At 36.9% G+C, this 18,121-nt stretch overlaps 1 protein-coding gene across 3 annotated transcripts in view; it reads left to right on the forward strand.

The window, feature by feature from the left end:
- SPECC1 (sperm antigen with calponin homology and coiled-coil domains 1) overlaps positions 1-18,121 on the forward strand; it is an 894,647-nt gene that overhangs the window by 826,066 nt on the left and 50,460 nt on the right. For all 3 annotated transcript variants that reach the window (XM_044054506.1, XM_044054507.1, XM_044054508.1), the window contains 2 exons: positions 10,677-10,830; positions 12,376-12,478. In XM_044054506.1, the coding sequence (XP_043910441.1) occupies positions 10,677-10,830; positions 12,376-12,478 (257 nt within the window). The remainder of the gene's footprint in view (positions 1-10,676; positions 10,831-12,375; positions 12,479-18,121) is intronic.

Below are 18,121 nucleotides of genomic sequence, written 5' to 3' on the forward strand. Positions count from 1 at the left end.
TAAATTTACACTGCAGAGCAATAGTTCAAAGAAAAAGTGCAATGTTTTCCATAATGTTCTCTGCTCTTGTCTTTATTTACTGAGCTGCATTCCTGACTAAAGAGTTTGTTCCACTTTGAATGTCTCTGTCCTTCATTTCAGCAGTTTGAGTTTATTTATTTTTATTTGTCTAGGAAGGTGGAATGATCCCCAAAAGGCCTCTTTTAGCTATGGTCTGGGGCTTAAGCTAACACAAAGCCCAACAACCAAAAATTTTCACTGAAAATTTTGTGATTGTGTAATACCTTGTGATCAGTACATCTAGCTCTGACCTCCGATACTGCAGGAGTTCTGCCACAAGGAAAAAGTTTTCAAAAGATCTGCCACTCCTGAAAGTTTTCACTGGGAATTTTGTTATTGTGCAATATATGGTCACTACATCCAACTGTGACCCCAATACTGCAGGATCTCTGCCATAAGGCCCAACTCCCTAAAGATTTCACTGAGAATTTTGTCATTGTGCAATGTAAGTTTGACAGGAAGAGCCCTGCTCTGTATTAACTGTAACACAGTCAAATACATGCCTGCCCTGTGCTAGAAAGTGGATGTGACATTCCCATCAAAGGAATAGTCCTTGTACTCTGAGGACCACTTAGTAAGGTGGCCATTGTCTTTTCTCGACCAATAGATTGCATTGTATATGCCAGTTACTTAGTCTCACTAGCTTCCTGATTTCTGCACTCAGTAAATGAAAGACAACCTGTTCTACTTTGTGCCTCTTTGTGTTTTGCTTTGGACTGACTTTAAACTGATTGCTCTCAGTAATAAGTTTATCTGCAAATCCTTCTCTTATGAAAAAACAAAATTTAAAATCCTCTTTATAATAATACAACCATTGAAGTCACTTTTCATACCAAATTGTTCGGGATGACAGTGGATTATAATCTCAAATTTGAGCTGCATGTATGCAATTGCATAAAAAAAATCACCAAAATTAGGGAAGCTTTACTGAGCCAAAAACTTTCTCACTAATGCAAGTAAAACTCCACTTGCTATTATGTACCTCCTCCCCTCACTGCTTCATGGCACTCCCATCCTTATTAACCTGCATGCATCACAAAAATCAAAACTTGAGAATACTATAATAAAGTGGCTACATTTTCAGTAACCACGCCTTTCAAAATCAACCACTACATAGCCTAAATTGCTTAGAACTATTCTATCAGCTAACAAACACAACTTCTTATCCCCTACAAAATTATCCAGCATCTATCTGCTCGTCTGTCAATAAATACCATTCTACACAACTTTGCTCCCAATTAGGCATTACGATCCAATGACTAAAAACTCCTCTCTGTCCACAACTTTTTCTAATCTGCTGGGCATGATCTGTACACAAGCCACATTGCTAAGGCCTGGAACTCCTTACCTGTATCTGTTAGGTCAATGCCCTCCCTTCAGTCCTTTGAAACCATTCTGAAAGATTTTCTAGCCAAAATCTGGCTCAGTTCTTGATCAACCACATGATAAACTATATCTCTAAATATGAACAAGTACATATTCATATCTTACACCGCCTTAGTCTCACCCTTCACTCACGTCCTTAGTTCAATCAATTTCTTTCCCCTGACTCTCTTTCTAAGAATGTCATAACTCTTCATAGGTAAGTACTAGGCTAGGTGCCCTTGTAGGCCATTTTAAGCCTAGCCACTTTCCCTTTTTGTGCTCAAAATAACCTATTGTATTTGTTTATAGACTGGCTTTACCCGTCCCATGGTTGATAATTATATATTATGCCTAATGAGAATAACTGGAATCATACCATAGATAATTAGAGGGGACCCATGTATGGGATAAAGCATTTAGGAGCTGCATCTGTCCATTAGTAGTGCAGGGGGCAGTTGTGGAGTACATTTTCTATTTCAAATCCATAGATCTAAGTTGTGCTTGAAAATGGACAGGGATGAACCTTGTTTTATGTGGAAGGGGAGTCTATTCCACAGCAGCAGTATTCTCTGCAAAATATACCTCTCCCTCCAAATTATTATGTTGATGTTGCAGAAGAGGTTTTGATTCCTAGACCAAGTATTACTGATGCCATTTGACTTCCTGATGTGCAGTAAATTCATCAGTAATGGCTCGGAGAATGTCTTGTATGCCAGACACAGATCACCGCTTAGCTTAGCAATCTGCACGATACATAATATAGTGATAGGGCTTTGAGTTGGTCCATGTAGGAGTAGTTACTGAATCCCAAATGAATCCATAGTCCTGGAGGAAGGTTTATTTCAAATAAATATGCTCTGTCAAAATCTTGGTATGAAACTAAATGCCAAAAAAATGCATTATTGCATCCTTTGGGAAGTTATCTACCCCATATTGACAATACACCCCTATGACATGACACAGTTGTTTGGGATTTGGGAACTTATGTGGACAATGACCTAACTTTTGATGAACTTGTGTCTATTATTGTAAGAAAGTCCTTCTATATTGCACAGCTTATAAACAAAGGGATTGTGTCTAAATCTAGGGATGTCATTGTACTCAGCCATGTTGTTTAGGCCTTGTATCCTTTTAGTATGGTATCTTTGTGGGCATTCCAGTTTGTTGTACATGTCTGGAGAGATACATGCCAAAGAGGGCATTATATTCAAAGATTGGCTAATGAGGGCTGAGTAAAGGGGGTAATTTCCCCTATTGTGATTATCTTCAACCTATCTATGAGCCAGTTAGCAATCCAGTAGGTGATATACGGATTTATTGCCACTTTATTTAGCTTTTCTAATCTGCATGAGTGGTGAACTGTGTCAAAAGCTTTGGCAAGGTCAAGGTATGTGGTATGTAGTGTTTTGCCTTCATCTATTTCTTTTGTGACCTTTTCAAAAAATCCACCATTTTTTTTTATCACATTGCAATTCCTTTTTGTATCATACCAACTTACCTGTAACTTCTCTAGAAACTGGCTAAAATTTATCTAAATATTAAATCATTGATATATAAGTTGTAGCTATTCTTATCCAAGGTTTTGACATTATTTCTAATTTGGTGTACTTATTTAAACTGTAGATATTTTTGTATTATTTTTGTAGATTTTTGTAATACTTTGGAGTTTTTCTCCTCGGGCCTCCACTAAAAATTGACATGTACCCAGTCAGACTTTCCCAGTAATCTAATATCAATAAGTACATAAATAATTACTGTTAGTTTGGAGTATGAGTATTTTACTGAGTAGTGAATCAGGCACCCTAATTCTAGAGTACAACATATTTCATATCACACAGACTAGACCATCAGGTGTTCCAGTTTATTTTTTTTTTTTGTAATAGCATTTCTCAGTTACTTCATTGGGTTACATTAGTTGCCTAAGTTTCTACAGAATTACAGAACAGAGCTTTAGGTAGTTTGCTTAGGTTTTTTATAAACTAAGTTTTTGTTCAGTGGCTTTGTACTCCAATTCTGAGGTAAATTTTATTTCTGTCGTTTCTGTTCAATTTTTGATGTAGCTTAATAGAGTAATGAAGTTTATGAAATGATTTGTTTTGTAATACATTACAAAAACACGTTTTAGTTGGTTTATTTTTAGTAAATTTTGATAGAATCAGGACTGTTTTGCTGTTAATCCAATTTACTATTTAGTTACAGTTTCATTTTACTTTTTAGCTATTTATCTTAATTCTTTGTTTTAATAAGAAATTATTTCATTTCTAAGGGAATTATTTAATTGGTCAGTCTTGTTTTTTGATGAGTAGTATGTACGTCAGTTTTCTGTCTGCAGTGAGTAAATTTACTTTCTTACACTGTAGTGAGTAGACATTTTTTTAATTTTATATTCCAGGTTTAAAGTAAGTATAGTTTCTGATTTACAGGACTACTCAATGTGAACTACAGCATTTTTTTGTTGGTTTAAGTGTTTAAATTTTGTACTTGCTGTGTGTAGCTTTTAATTAGGTTTCCAGTGAGCAGCGTAAATGTACATGATTCTGAAAAATTGTAATAGCTTTGAAGATGTGCTAAGGGTATTGACACACCAAAGCAAAAGGGTTAAGAGAGATATACATAATTTTATTATGTATAAATATTACTTGTTTTACAAGAAATTTATTATGACTGGATATTCAAATTGGTCTCCATATTTACATACAGTTGTAGAATCTGTAGTTATCTCTGAAGAAGCCTATTCTTGTAATTACAGAAGGATGAATGTGGCAGTACATTCTGGTGTCTTGTATTTGTAATTTGATTTTGACATACATATGTAGCTATACCTATATCTATCTCTCTATATGTCTATATTTTATACACACACACACACACACACACACACACACACACACACACACACACACACACACACACACACACACACACACACACACACACACACACACACACACACACACACACACACACACACACACACACACACACACACACACACACACAATGTTTGCATATGTAAATATATATTATATACATACATGTACATGACACTAGTTAAAAAAAAAACTCAGAAGCAAAACATACTAGCCATCAAAAGATCAACCTCACTTCACGAAATGTATATTATCATAAGTGTGCATACAAAAACAAATGAAAGAAAGGTCATTGCCTTCTTTTTGTAAGGGGCACATCCTCCTTGTAGCTTCTGGTATATACCAACTCCAGGATTACACAACAGTGGGGAAAAAGGCAAATCCCTTAACCCCTCTGTTACTCATTCTGTTACTAACATGGTGAAAACAGCTGAGTCACAGTTCGACCAAAAGAAAAACCCAATACATAAATTACATATCATTTTACCCATACACACACACACACACACACACACACATATATATATATATATATATATATATATATGTATGTATATATATATATATATATATATATATATACATATATATATATGTGTGTATATATATATATATATATATATATATATATATATATATATACATTTATATATCTATATCTATATATACATTTATATATATATATATATATATATATATATATATATATATATATATATATATATATATAGAAAGAGGGAGAGAGAGAGAGAGTGTGTGTGTGTAGATCTTGAATGATGCTTTCTTCAACAGCTTTTCTGCCAGTTTTATTTAGTTGACAGGAAGGCTAATCAACATTGCTACGAGATCAACATGCCTTTTCCCTTGGAGTTGGTATATCTAAGTATCAGGGGGTATGAGGGTCCCACCTCCCACACGGGAGTTTAAGGGAGGCTATCCCCCTGCAAAAAACATTTGTTTTTTTTTTTTTTGCATGCCACAAGGTTATATCTTGGAGCATCGCCAGTGCACTGTCAATCTCGTTTAAAAGAAAATCCTAGCCAAGCTACTTTTCAGTGTGTCATACCTTAAACGTCCTATAATAGAGGCCCATGAGGTATATGCAAATGACCCCTTAAGGACATCAGGTGTTTCAGCTTTATGGCTTCTGAATGTCCATGACTTTTTACTTTTTCTTTCTAAATCTTTTTGGATACATTCAGGCCATTAAAGCCAAGCCACACTAGCTGTGGACATCTATGTTTCAGCCTTCTTATGACCTCGTAAGCACAGCATATGTGGACTCTTTGGCTACACTTTAGAAACACACAGTCATTACACCCAGCTGATGTCCATAACCATTAACGTGTTTGCAAAATGTCCCAATTAACATCCAAGCCAAAGAATAAAAAGGTCACACAGACAAACCAATTAGCCAAGGGCTATGGTCTCACAATCCACATTGCTCACTACCAAGTAAGTATATACATGTGATTGACCTTAAAAACTATAGCAAAGCACACTACTGTAATCACAAACATCTGCCAAACCCAAAATAAGCTTTACACTCCACAGTTACAGAACAGCTACTCTCACTATCTCCTCAGGGTTTTACCTACCTTAGTCTGAGCTAAGTTCCTTCTTCTTAAGTACAGCCTTAAAAAACATAGCTGACAATTGACCACCCCCCACCCCCACACACAAACACACACATGCACAAAAACACCCAGATTCACAGGGGGGCTTGTAATACCTCACCAGTGCCAGTATCTCTTTCTTATTTTTTCAGTACATGCTCCAACCAGCTAGACCAACCTGGCGCCAAGGCCTCAATTATTGAACATTTTTACAAAGACTCATTTGGTATATGTTAGATTATGGCTGTTTATTCCAAAATATTCTGTCTTCAGAAAGGTAGATGGCAACAATCTCACTAAAGTGTGAGGTTACACTGAAAAAGTAATAAATACAACTTTGTAGTTGTATAATAACAAAAATACTTCACAGAATTAAAAATCAGGCAATGGAACTGAAAGAAAAGAAACATTTATTTCACCTGACAGGGAATGATCAAATAATAAAAGATTGAAAACAACTGGCAACAGAATAATTTTAACTGCATCTAAATAATTGTATTCCTAACAATTTCTGGAGTAAATGGTTGTCTTATATTCACTTAGTCTGCCTAAACTTTATTAGTTGCAGGTGACAAGGAGGCAGATTATCAAAGTCTGTGCTCACCAAATCTGGAAAAACAGACTATAACCTCTTCTCTCTACTGTCCCTGTAAAAATTGCCTTACTGTTTTCAGGAATGATTGGAATCTATTAAGTCCGTATTCTGAGATAAAGAGGAAAGTATAGTAGTCCTGGTTCATCATTCTCTAGGTCATTGGTTTCTTAAATCCAAACAACAGTCCAAACAAAGAGGAGAACAAAGCAGTCCTAGTTCAGCATCCTCTGCAGGTTAAAGTTTCAAACTAAAACATAATTTTCTTTCTTTTAAACCAAGTTGACTATAACACCAGAGTTGTATTCCAAAACAGAGGAACACAGCTTTTAATAGGAGGAGATGTGTGTGAGAAAACTGTTCCATTTTATTACACACAGTTGAATCATTTCTGAAAAGAACAGTTATAAGTTTTACACATCTCTTAAGCTATATAACTGTATTAAAGGAAGAGTTATAAATTTCACATATCTGGTGAAGTACAAAATAACCGAAAATATGGTTTTGTCTTTAGTTTATAAATGGCATTACAGATAAGTTGTACTGTTTAATAATAGGAAATATGTTCATTAAATGGAACATCATTTTTAGGGTGGATATTCACTCTAATGGTTTCTGCAGAACATGATAATGTGTTTTGCTACTGAAGATATAATGGCCTGATATATCTCATGTCCGACATATTCAGTTTCATGTGAGAGACCTTTATAAAACCAAATCACTGCTTACAGGATTGCAATTCTCCTGCTGTTACCTGACTCTATCGCTGTAAATGTTTTAAATGTACATTTAAACCAGCCCAATTTTCACATAGACTGTTTTTGGCTTTTACTTTGTATTCTAAATCCTATAGCTCAGATTATGTATCCAAATGAGCATTAGTCCACATTGTTTCTGTTACAAAAAACATTATGACTAAAACTGCATTTTACTGGGGCAGTAGTGAGGATGAATGTAACACTGGGGTGGTGCCCATTTAGATGATCTGTCACACCAGTGTCGCAGGAAGGGGAGTATTTCTGCCTGTCTCCTTATCTGTGCATCTACATCTTAAATTTCAGGAACTAGTTTCTACCCACTCGTATTCCTCTTACTGGTTATGTGCCTCACCCTGTGTATGTGCCATGCAGTTTTCATCTTCCTCACTGGTTCTAACTTAGCAACCTCTCATCAGGAAGGCAGCATATTACATGCAACATCCTGGCTGTGTAAATAACTGCTTTCTTACACTGACCCTGACCTACCATTTCTCATTATATTACTCATTATCAGTGGTAAGCTGATTGCCAGTCCACTACACCAGTTCAGTGACCAGTAACAGACTGCGCTGTGCCAGTCCAATCGGCTGACTTAGTGATCAGTACCAGACTGCCTTACTAAAAGACAGTAGCTACAAGCATGTAGTAGTGTAAAGTAGCCAATGTTAACAAATGTGTATACAACATGAAAATGTACAAAACAAGCAAAAATAAAGTTGCGTTCATGAAGCCACCATTCCATCACGGATATTATATAATGTGTTCATGGTTAGGTCTTGCCAAAAATGTGGTATTTCATCCTTTTACTTGTAAATCAGTAAGATAATAAAGTACGCTGGTGGTCGATACTTCGAATTTCAATATACATGTAGTATGCAAACAGCAATGAACGCTGCTAAGTTGTGATGAGCTGAACCATTTCATGCTGCAGTAAAACTTTTATAAAGCAGCACATACAATGTGGTTGTACCGTTTGTGTGTCATCATTGTGTGCAGCACATAAGAATTGTACTAGACAAAAATTAAATATCAACACTCCACTCCATTCTTGCAGTTATTCTTACTATGCTTATGTAGCTATCGGTATCTGTCTACCTATCTGTATTTGTCTACCTATCTGTATCTGTCTACCTATCTGTATCTGTCTACCTATCTGTATCTGTCTACCTATCTGTATCTATCTATTTATCTATCTATCTATCTATCTATCTATCTATCTATCTATCTATCTATCTATATATTGCTCTCTCTATCTACCTATCTGTATCTGTCTACCTATCTGTATCTGTCTACCTATCTGTATCTAACTACCTATCTGTATCTATCTACCTATCGATATCTGTCTACCTATCGGTATCTGTCTACCTATCTGTATCTATCTACCTATCGGTATCTGTCTACCTATCTGTATCTGTCTACCTATCTGTATCTATCTATTTATCTATCTATCTATCTATCTATCTATCTATCTATCTATCTATCTATATATTGCTCTATCTATCTACCTATCTGTATCTGTCTACCTATCTGTATCTGTCTACCTATCTGTATCTAACTACCTATCTGTATCTATCTACCTATCGGTATCTGTCTACCTATCGGTATCTGTCTACCTATCTGTATCTATCTACCTATCGGTATCTGTCTACCTATCTGTATCTGTCTACCTATCGGTATCTGTTTACCTATCTGTATCTGTCTACTTATCTGTATCTGTCTACCTATCTGTATCTGTCTACCTATCGGTATCTGTTTACCTATCTGTATCTATCTATTTATCTATCTATCTATCTATCTATTGCTCTATTGCTCTATCTATCTACCTATCTGTATCTGACTACCTATCTGTATCTGTCTACCAATCTGTATCTATCTACCTATCTGTATCTGTCTACCTATCGGTATCTGTCTACCTATCTGTATCTATCTACCTATCTGTATCTGTCTACCTATCTGTATCTGACTACCTATCTGTATCTATCTACCTATCGGTATCTGTCTACCTATCTGTATCTGTCTACCTATCGGTATCTGTCTACCTATCTGTATCTATCTACCTATCTGTATCTGTCTACCTATCTGTATCTGTCTACCAATCTGTATCTATCTACCTATCTGTATCTGTCTACCTATCTGTATCTATCTACCTATCTGTATCTGTCTACCTATCTGTATCTGTCTACCTATCAGTATCTGTCTACCTATCTGTATCTATCTACCTATCTGTATCTATCTACCTATCTGCATCTGTCTACCTATCTGTATCTATCTACCTATCTGTATCTGTCTACCTATCTGTATCTATCTACCTATCTGTATCTGTCTACCTATCTGTATCTGTCTACCTATCTGTATCTATCTATCTATCTATCTATCTATCTATCTATCTATCTATCTATCTATCTATCTATCTACCTATCTGTATCTGTCTACCTATCTGTATCTATCTACCTATCTGTATCTGTCTACCTATCTGTATCTATCTATCTATCTATCTATCTATCTATCTATCTATCTATCTATATATCCATCTATCTACCTATCTGTATCTGTCTGCCTATCTGTATCTATCTACATATCTGTATCTGTCTACCTATCTCTATCTATCTATCTATCTATCTATCTATCTATCTATCTATCTATCTATCTATCTACCTATCTGTATCTATCTATCTATCTATCTATCTATCTATCTATCTATCTATCTATCTGTCTATCTATCTATCTGTCTGTCTATCTATCTATCCATTTATCTATCCATCAATCTGAACCACATCCAAGGTAAAAAAAAAATCAAACGCATGAATACTGACAAGGATCATTATACAAAGAGTAGTCAAAATGAAAAGTACCGCATTTTAAACCACTGTAATCTGATTTATAGCAACAGTGTAAACCTAGTCATAATGTATGTAAATGTATAATGTCACTAAAAGACTGTGAGCCAACAGTTCTGAAGTAACAGCTCAAGTAACTTGAATGAACATAAAATCAACAGCTATATAATGTCGACTGAAATAACAGATCATCAGATTTACCAAAAAGAAATACATGGCAAACTATTAACTTAAAAAAAATAAATAATCTTACATCAAAAAACTTAATAGCCTAAAATCGACAACAACTGTATTGTGATAAGAAATGCAAAGAGAAAACTGGAAAATATAATCAGACAAGGGTGTGTAAACCTGAAATATGCAGTAAAAGAAGAAAACAGAGCAAAGTGCCATTTCTGTGAAGTATGTGCTCAGAGATGCTGGGTGGGGAAAGAGACAAAACTCATTAACAAAAAAACAATGAACCTTACTGAAACATGTACCAAAGAGAGAAGATTAATACAAAGAGCCGAATACAATGATGGGATCCAAGAGTACCTCAGGATGTTCATCGTTTATCTTTTTTTCTGTTTTCATAGATGTGGTGAAAGGAAGAAGTGAAGACCTAAAACCAGAGATGTTTCTTCGTAAAAGCCCTTCTCTGGAGTCAGTGGTGAAAACCCCCTCCATTGTTCTTGGCACACAGATTTCATCTTCAACTCTGCCTAACCCCAAACCATCAAGTAGGCTTAGGTGAGGAAAAACTAAATAACTATAATGACTGCAGGAATATTTTGTACTTTTCTGTTGTGACAATTTGTCTAAAGTCTAAAAAACAAGCTAAGCTGACCATGAGAAGTTATATACCAACTGGAATGCCATTGAGAAATGAAGAATGCTGGTTTGTTTTTGCCATGACAGAACCAACTTTTGGTGTATTTCTTAATAGCAAAGAGATCTGGTTAGAGAGGGGCATGCTTGTCTCTTCTAGTTCAATATGCATTTTTTTTTCCAGGACTCAGCACTGAAGCACACCTTATTGCTCTAATACCATTGCAGAGTTCTTGTTTATTAAGCAACATGTTTGTAACTCTAATGATGGCTTTGCAGGATAATCTCTGTGACGGTCAGAGAGTCACGTAAATATCCTATTTCTGCACTGCTCACAAATCCCAGTGGAATGCATCTGGCTGATTCCAGACTTTCTTTTAACATACATATTTTTCCATGGGTTATGAAATCAGAAAAAAAATTAAAAAGAACAGTTCTTTTTACATTTCGCTAAGACAGTTTTGATCTGCAGAGTGGAGGAGTAGTAACTCCCCATTTGTTCTTATTACTGTGTCTGCTTTTAGAGTTTGTTCATTACATGACAGCAGGCAAAGGTAAGTATGTGGTCCTGCTGTCCTGGAGCTGGGGCATTTTGTTTCAAAACTATCAGAAGGATCACTTCGAAAGAAATGAGTGGATGGAAATGTTTTATACAGATCATGCTTGTCTTGTGAACAAGTCTTTCATCCACTCTGTTCCCCTAATAGCTAGTAAAGCTCACCTGAGTGCTGTCACGGATATAAAACATAGTGGTACAGAGATGAAATTCCTCAGCTTTAGGTGTTAGGGTTTTATAAAAAGTGATAGCAGGATACCAAAAGGCAGACTTCAACAAGGTAGATAAAAGGAAAGGAAAGAAATTCATATAACCTTTGTAAAAAAAAAATATATATATTCAGTGACATACTGACATATTCCACTGCTGAGCTCTGGAATGAACACACACTTGTCAGTTGTGGTTGTGGTTGTCCTTAAGTAATGATACCTTTATGTCCTGTCTTGGTATAATAGCACAATGTTCTAATGCCACCAATGCATGCTATATATATATATATATATATATATGTAGAAAAGCTGTGTTGTATATTATCACCCAAAAATGATGTATAAAGCTGCCCGTTGTGTTGTAATTTTATTTTACCCCCCCTTTGTCATACATGAAAACAGGCACTGTTTTGACTTCTGTGCTTCCAGTTTTAACAAATGGTAAATACATTTGCCTGTTTAAATTGTATTGCAACTCCTTGTCTCTACCTCCATGTGTTTTTGGAATGGCAGGACCATTTTATATATTGTTACCATTTTATTGGCCTCTTTGTGGACACTTTACATCCATGTCTCTGCACATGAACTATCTATGAATTCAGTCAACAATTCCTACTAAATGTTTTTTCTTTTTTGGTAAATGAGTTAATGAATAAGTGCTGAATGATATTTTGAAACATTTTCATTCTGTCTTCACTGCAGCGTGGAGAGAAAGGACCCATTAGCTGCTCTTGCCAGGGAATATGGTGGCTCTAAGCGGAATGCCCTTCTCAAATGGTGCCAGAAGAAAACAGAAGGTTATCAGGTAAAGAGTGAATGGTTTATTAGAAATTCAAGTAATGTAAAATATAATTTACATTAATACAATGAAGTGTTAGAAACTTTCTGTTTTATTATGGCTACGTAGCTGAATGGTTAGAGTGACAGCCTCATGTGCAGTAGGTGCAGGATTCAAATACACAGACCGCTTATTTCTCCTATGATCCTATAACTGGATGGGAAACAGAAAACACACCCCTGGGATTCTACTTGTGTCCTTGCTGGCCAGGGGCTTTGGGTGCTGACTTTTCTAAACGTGGGAGAAACTCTTGGTTAGGCTTATAACGGCCTCAGGGCCAATAGCCTAGTAACCTCCTATGATCCTAACCTCCTATGACCCCATGACCAGTACTGAACAGTTGTTGCAATTCTGTTTTATTTATTAGTTTGTTTATTTCTGGCTATGCTTGTGGTTTACTGGACTATGTGCTCATGGTCTAGGTCTAATAGAAGTACATCCTGGCAATTTAATACATTTGAATCTGAATTTTATTAAAATGTTGGTATATCAATCAAAGAATGCTTAAGGCATGTGTTAGGGTTGGTATAATGGTTAAGGTGTTTACCTTACAGACAGAATATCCTGGGTATGATTCTCATTGCTGAAAGGGAAATTGGCTAGCCTTAAAATGGCACACAAGGGCAGCTAGCCTAGTACTTACTTCTAAGGGAACAATTGAATTGGAAAGGTGGTTTAAACGGTCTCATCTTTTCAGACTCAGTAAGTAGCAGGAAGCTTTGTACTAATTTTTGTTACCTCTTAGAATAGCTTCATCTCACATATGAAGGGATCTCACTTCAAATAGAAAGCATTCTCTTACAATGCGAAATTCAGTCTGCAAAAGAAACACAGACCTTGCTTTATTGGCTTGTCTAATAATATGATTCATTTTATGAACACGATGTTTGATACAATCAAGTTTGATTCTTACAGATTTTGCCTCCATAGCATTTTACCTTGAGTAAACTTTTCTGTACTCGCAGGCAGCATCTGGAATTAAGCACAGGCTCACTTTTTATCTGCCTCTAATAATTCTAAGATGATTTAAAACAGAAAATATTAAATAATAAAATTATGCACTGATGAAAACTATTAGAACGATTTCACTCCTTCACATCTGTTGGCATTTTATGATTTAGGACAGGTGATGACACATATGTCGATGATGATTATGAGCTGCTTTCTATGTATTGCTGTTGCACACTTTAATGACAGAATGCTGAAAGATGAAACTGAAACCTCTTCAGTACATATCTGAATCAGCTTCCTGTTTACACTGCACATAAACACACTCACACATTTTGCTGCTTCTTTTCTAACAAACGTCATCCATCAAAGCTCATATGATTAAACCTATTAGCAGATCTGTGCTAAGCCCCTTGGCCAGGAAACAAAACCATTAATAGATGCTCATTACCACGTCACTAAGGAGCATTCAGCTCTGGGGGATCTGATTCATTGGCCCTCAGCATTTCAGAATTATGTACTAGTTGCTTCTAGGCACAAGTGTCCCTTCCAATTTAGCAGATATCTGTTGTATGCATGCTCAGACAGTATTAATGTATTTACAGCTGAAATTATTTGATTACTGTGACACATCTTCTGCTCTGCAGGCCTGTCATACGTTTTGCTATCTAGCAACTCAAAGCTTTCTTTCTACACCAAGATCAATGATTTTGCAATTAGACAGTATTCTTCTATGTTGCTGAACCTTGGGGTGGAAGGTGAGGCTTAAATATAAGTTGTTACACCTTGGGGGTAATAGGGGAGGTTTAAGTAATTAGTCGTCACATAAATCAGACTTGTTTTTACTTCTGCATTACACTAGCAGAATGATTTTCATAAAGCTACTATACTGAAAGGATAAATCAAGTAATCTGGCAGCTAGTAAATATATCTCTTTGGCTATTACATTTTGGCATTTAGTATGTAACTAGATACAGTTAGAATAGAAGTCAGATATGCAGCAAATCACCTATTCCATTCCAGAAGCCTAGCGTTACAAGCTTCTTGTTGGACATCACCTGTAGCTGGCAAATGCTAAGCATGTGTTACAGATAAAAATATTACTTAGATTTCAAGAGATGTGGAAAATTCAGCTTAATATTTTAGGCATTAATACTTGCTTTTCGTTATTTCAACAATTCAAAAGAAATGATGCTGAGAAGAACCGGGAAAATTATTATATTGATTTATTTGTTTGTTTCATTTGCTATCTAGGAAGGGCTTGTCTAGAGATGCTTTTCAATAAAAGCTGCAAAGCAAGATAATGTTAGGAACATTCAGTTACAGGTAAGCTGCAGTAGTGTAAGATACCACATTCAAGGGAAGGACTCTTCAGGCCCTATTATAGCAAGTGGGCTTCTACTTACTAATGTAACTCACCAGCTGGTCTGTTTTTCAAATCACACATTATACATTACATATATGTTTTCTTTCCTTATAACAACTGTCATTCAGACCAACATTACATACATTGTTCAATTTCTGCCTTCCCATAAACTTTATTTCCTCCTCCTGGATATTATTCTGAATGTCTCGTTCCCAAAAATTCTGATCACACTATTTGGATAACAGTAACATTGCACAGTAGAATTGATCACACTTCGGGGAAGGGCTTATAGTAGCTAATAAGGGTGGTTGGTGGCAGGTGGTACTACAGTATATTCTGGGCGGAAGGATACATAGCTAGTGAACCTGTGCCCGACTTCCCCAGGACTGTCTGTGTGTTTGTATATAAATCAAATCTCAAAGTGTGTGTGTGTCAGCTACTTGGGCAGGGATACAAAGCACTGGTTGGACAGAGAGGGTGCTGGAGGTTTTGGTTTGACCATTCAGCTGAAATCTTAACCCTACAGCTGTGCCAGTGGGGAGTGTTATTGGGGATCTGGAGAAAGAGAGAGAAACCAGCCCCAGACTGACTGTGATCTCTGTATGCTCTTAAGGGAAGTTGTACTTTAGTGTGTGTGTACTTGTCCTCCTCCCGATGTACACATCCCTCACTGGTGTTAGTGGTGAAGATTAAGGCTCCTTCATTACTGGGCCACTGCAGGGGTATCACATATTAATTGTTTGGCAGTGGTGGGATATAAACATCAAATATTAGTTGGTTGATAGTGGTGAGATAGCCACATGACATACTCATTGTTTGGTAGTGGTGTGGACATTGAATTCCTGTAGTTTGTGTACAGTGATCACTGAAGGTGTTTTTGTACTCTAAATCAGCCACGCAGTGAACATTCAGAGTTCATATCACAATTGTTTTATTTCTTTTGTTAGCTTAGTTAGTCAGGGAGAGAAGGCAGCATGTCAGCAGAGGAGTACGGAAAGCTGACAAGGAGCCAGCTGGCTGAGATGTGCCAGGCTAAAGGACTGGTGCATGCCAGCCTAACTAAGGCAGACATAAATGCAGCTTTAGTCACAGCTGCATCAGAGAATAGCAACCAGGAGGACAATCAGACTGGCCATGGAGATGTACAACTCTCAGAAAATAGACAGCTCAACCTTTCCACACAGGACTTAAAAATCCATCTGGAGCTAAAGAGACTTGAGTTGGAGGCCAAACATTTGGAAATGGAAGCAGCAGAGAGACTGAGACATCTGGAAGCTGAGGAGAATGAGAGGCAGAGGTAACACGAAAAGGAGATGCTGACTCTTCGCCAGAGTCATGGAGGTAATGGGGAAGGGAGTAACTGAACCACAGAAGAAACAGAGGTCAGTAAATGTCTTCCACAGTTTACAGAGGGGGATAATTCTGATAGTTTTCATTCATATGTTTGAGAGAGTGTGTAACAGCATAATGTTGACCAAGGGCTCTGGGTATGGTTCCTGACACCCTTACTCCATGGTAAAGCTGTAACTGTTCTGTCCAAACTGTCTGATAATGACTGTCTAAATTATAATCTTGTAAAGAATTGTTTGCTAGAATTTTTTAAGCTAACACCTGAAGCTTAAAGGAAAAAGTTTTGTGAGCATAGATGCAAGGCAGATGAAAGTGTGTGTGAATATGTTGCTGAACTGAGCACTTATTTTCATAGGTGGGGGAGTGGATGTCAGGTCACCACTTTTGAAGAGCTGGCAGACCTTTTGTTGAGGGAACAAGCCCTTAGCACTTTGCCTGAGGACATGAGGATCTGGTTAGCTGACAGACAATGCCTTACTGTAGATGAGTTGGGGAAGAATGAAGACCTATACCTTGCAAGCAGGGCATCACTGCATAGGAAAGGGACACCCAGTGCTGCTCATGGGTCTAAAGGAACCCATGGTGGGCAGCCCAGACTGCCCCAACAGAATCTTCCAGTATCAGGGGAAGTCACTAGTCCAAGTACATGCCCAGGACCTAGGGTTAAATGTTTTAAATGCAACCAGTGTGGCCATGTAGCATATAGATGTCCACAGAGGCAAGGTGGGGTACAAAAGGTGGGAGAGCCAGTAAGTGGGAATGACAAAATACCAACAGTAGGTTGTCTTGAGACAACAAGGGTACCAAACTACCACAAGAGGTTATATCCTATCTTAGTGAATGGCAAAGAGACCATGGCATAGAGAGACACAGTCTCTGACATAACCATTGTGAAACCTGCAATGCTTACAGAGGAGTACTACTTGCCTGGGCAGTCTACTTCAGTCAGAGCTTTGGGAGGGACCTCATTCCAAATACCTTTGGCTAGGGTTCACTTTGACAGGGAGTGTGGAAAAGGAAGCCAGCAAGTAGGTGTGTTTGAGGATATAAAAAACAACAAAAAGCCATAGGTCCACAGGTATCCAAAGTTTAATAAAATCCTTACCGCCTCGGCCAACAAGCCTTCTAAGAGTGAAATAATTACACGTACATCTAGCTTTAAATAATCAAAAAACATCACTAACAATCAATTAAACAATTATTCAATAAAAATTAATTAAATCACATACTTCCAATTGCACTCTTTATTGAGTCCAAAAGGCTCCAAAGTACCATATTTTAAAATAAAAAATGTTTCCTTCCTTAAAAGTTTCTCATTTAACTTGGTACACTCACCTAAACATACCTCAACTTTTTCCAACACACAACACAACCCCTAAGAAATTCAGGGTTAGAGTGATGGAAGGACATAAAATGGCCCCCAAGGGGACTATCCATTTTTTTATTTCTTATATCCCTAATATGTTCTTAAAGATTCACCTTAAGACTCCTAGAAGTCTCCCTAATATAGTATAAATTACATGCACATTTTAAGGCATATATAATGCCTTCAGTCTTACACATATATTCACCACTAGCCATAAACCTAAAACTATTAATATATGGAAAAAAGTCAACCAATTGTTTACAAATAGAGCATATTACCAACATGGGCAACCGGTGCTCCATACCAGAGGTCAGTTCCTCGTTGGTCAGATCCGACCATAAGCTAATCACCTTAGACATCCACATCCCTCCCCCACCCCCCATTAGGGAAACCACAGTAAAAAATTTCTCCAAAGCCAACTTCACGCTTCTTAAGACAGAAGTGGCAAACTTCACGACACCCATGCTGACGGACAATAGAGGTATGACTGCTGAATCCTACACAAATGCACTTTATAAGCACTTACATGAGTGCATGGATCATGCAATCCCTAACAGAACCAAGATGCTATCCTCCAAAA

This window comes from Protopterus annectens, chromosome 13.part0, assembly GCF_019279795.1.
Source record: "Protopterus annectens isolate FY-2018-M chromosome 13.part0, PAN1.0, whole genome shotgun sequence".
Classification (NCBI taxonomy): domain Eukaryota; kingdom Metazoa; phylum Chordata; order Ceratodontiformes; family Protopteridae; genus Protopterus; species Protopterus annectens.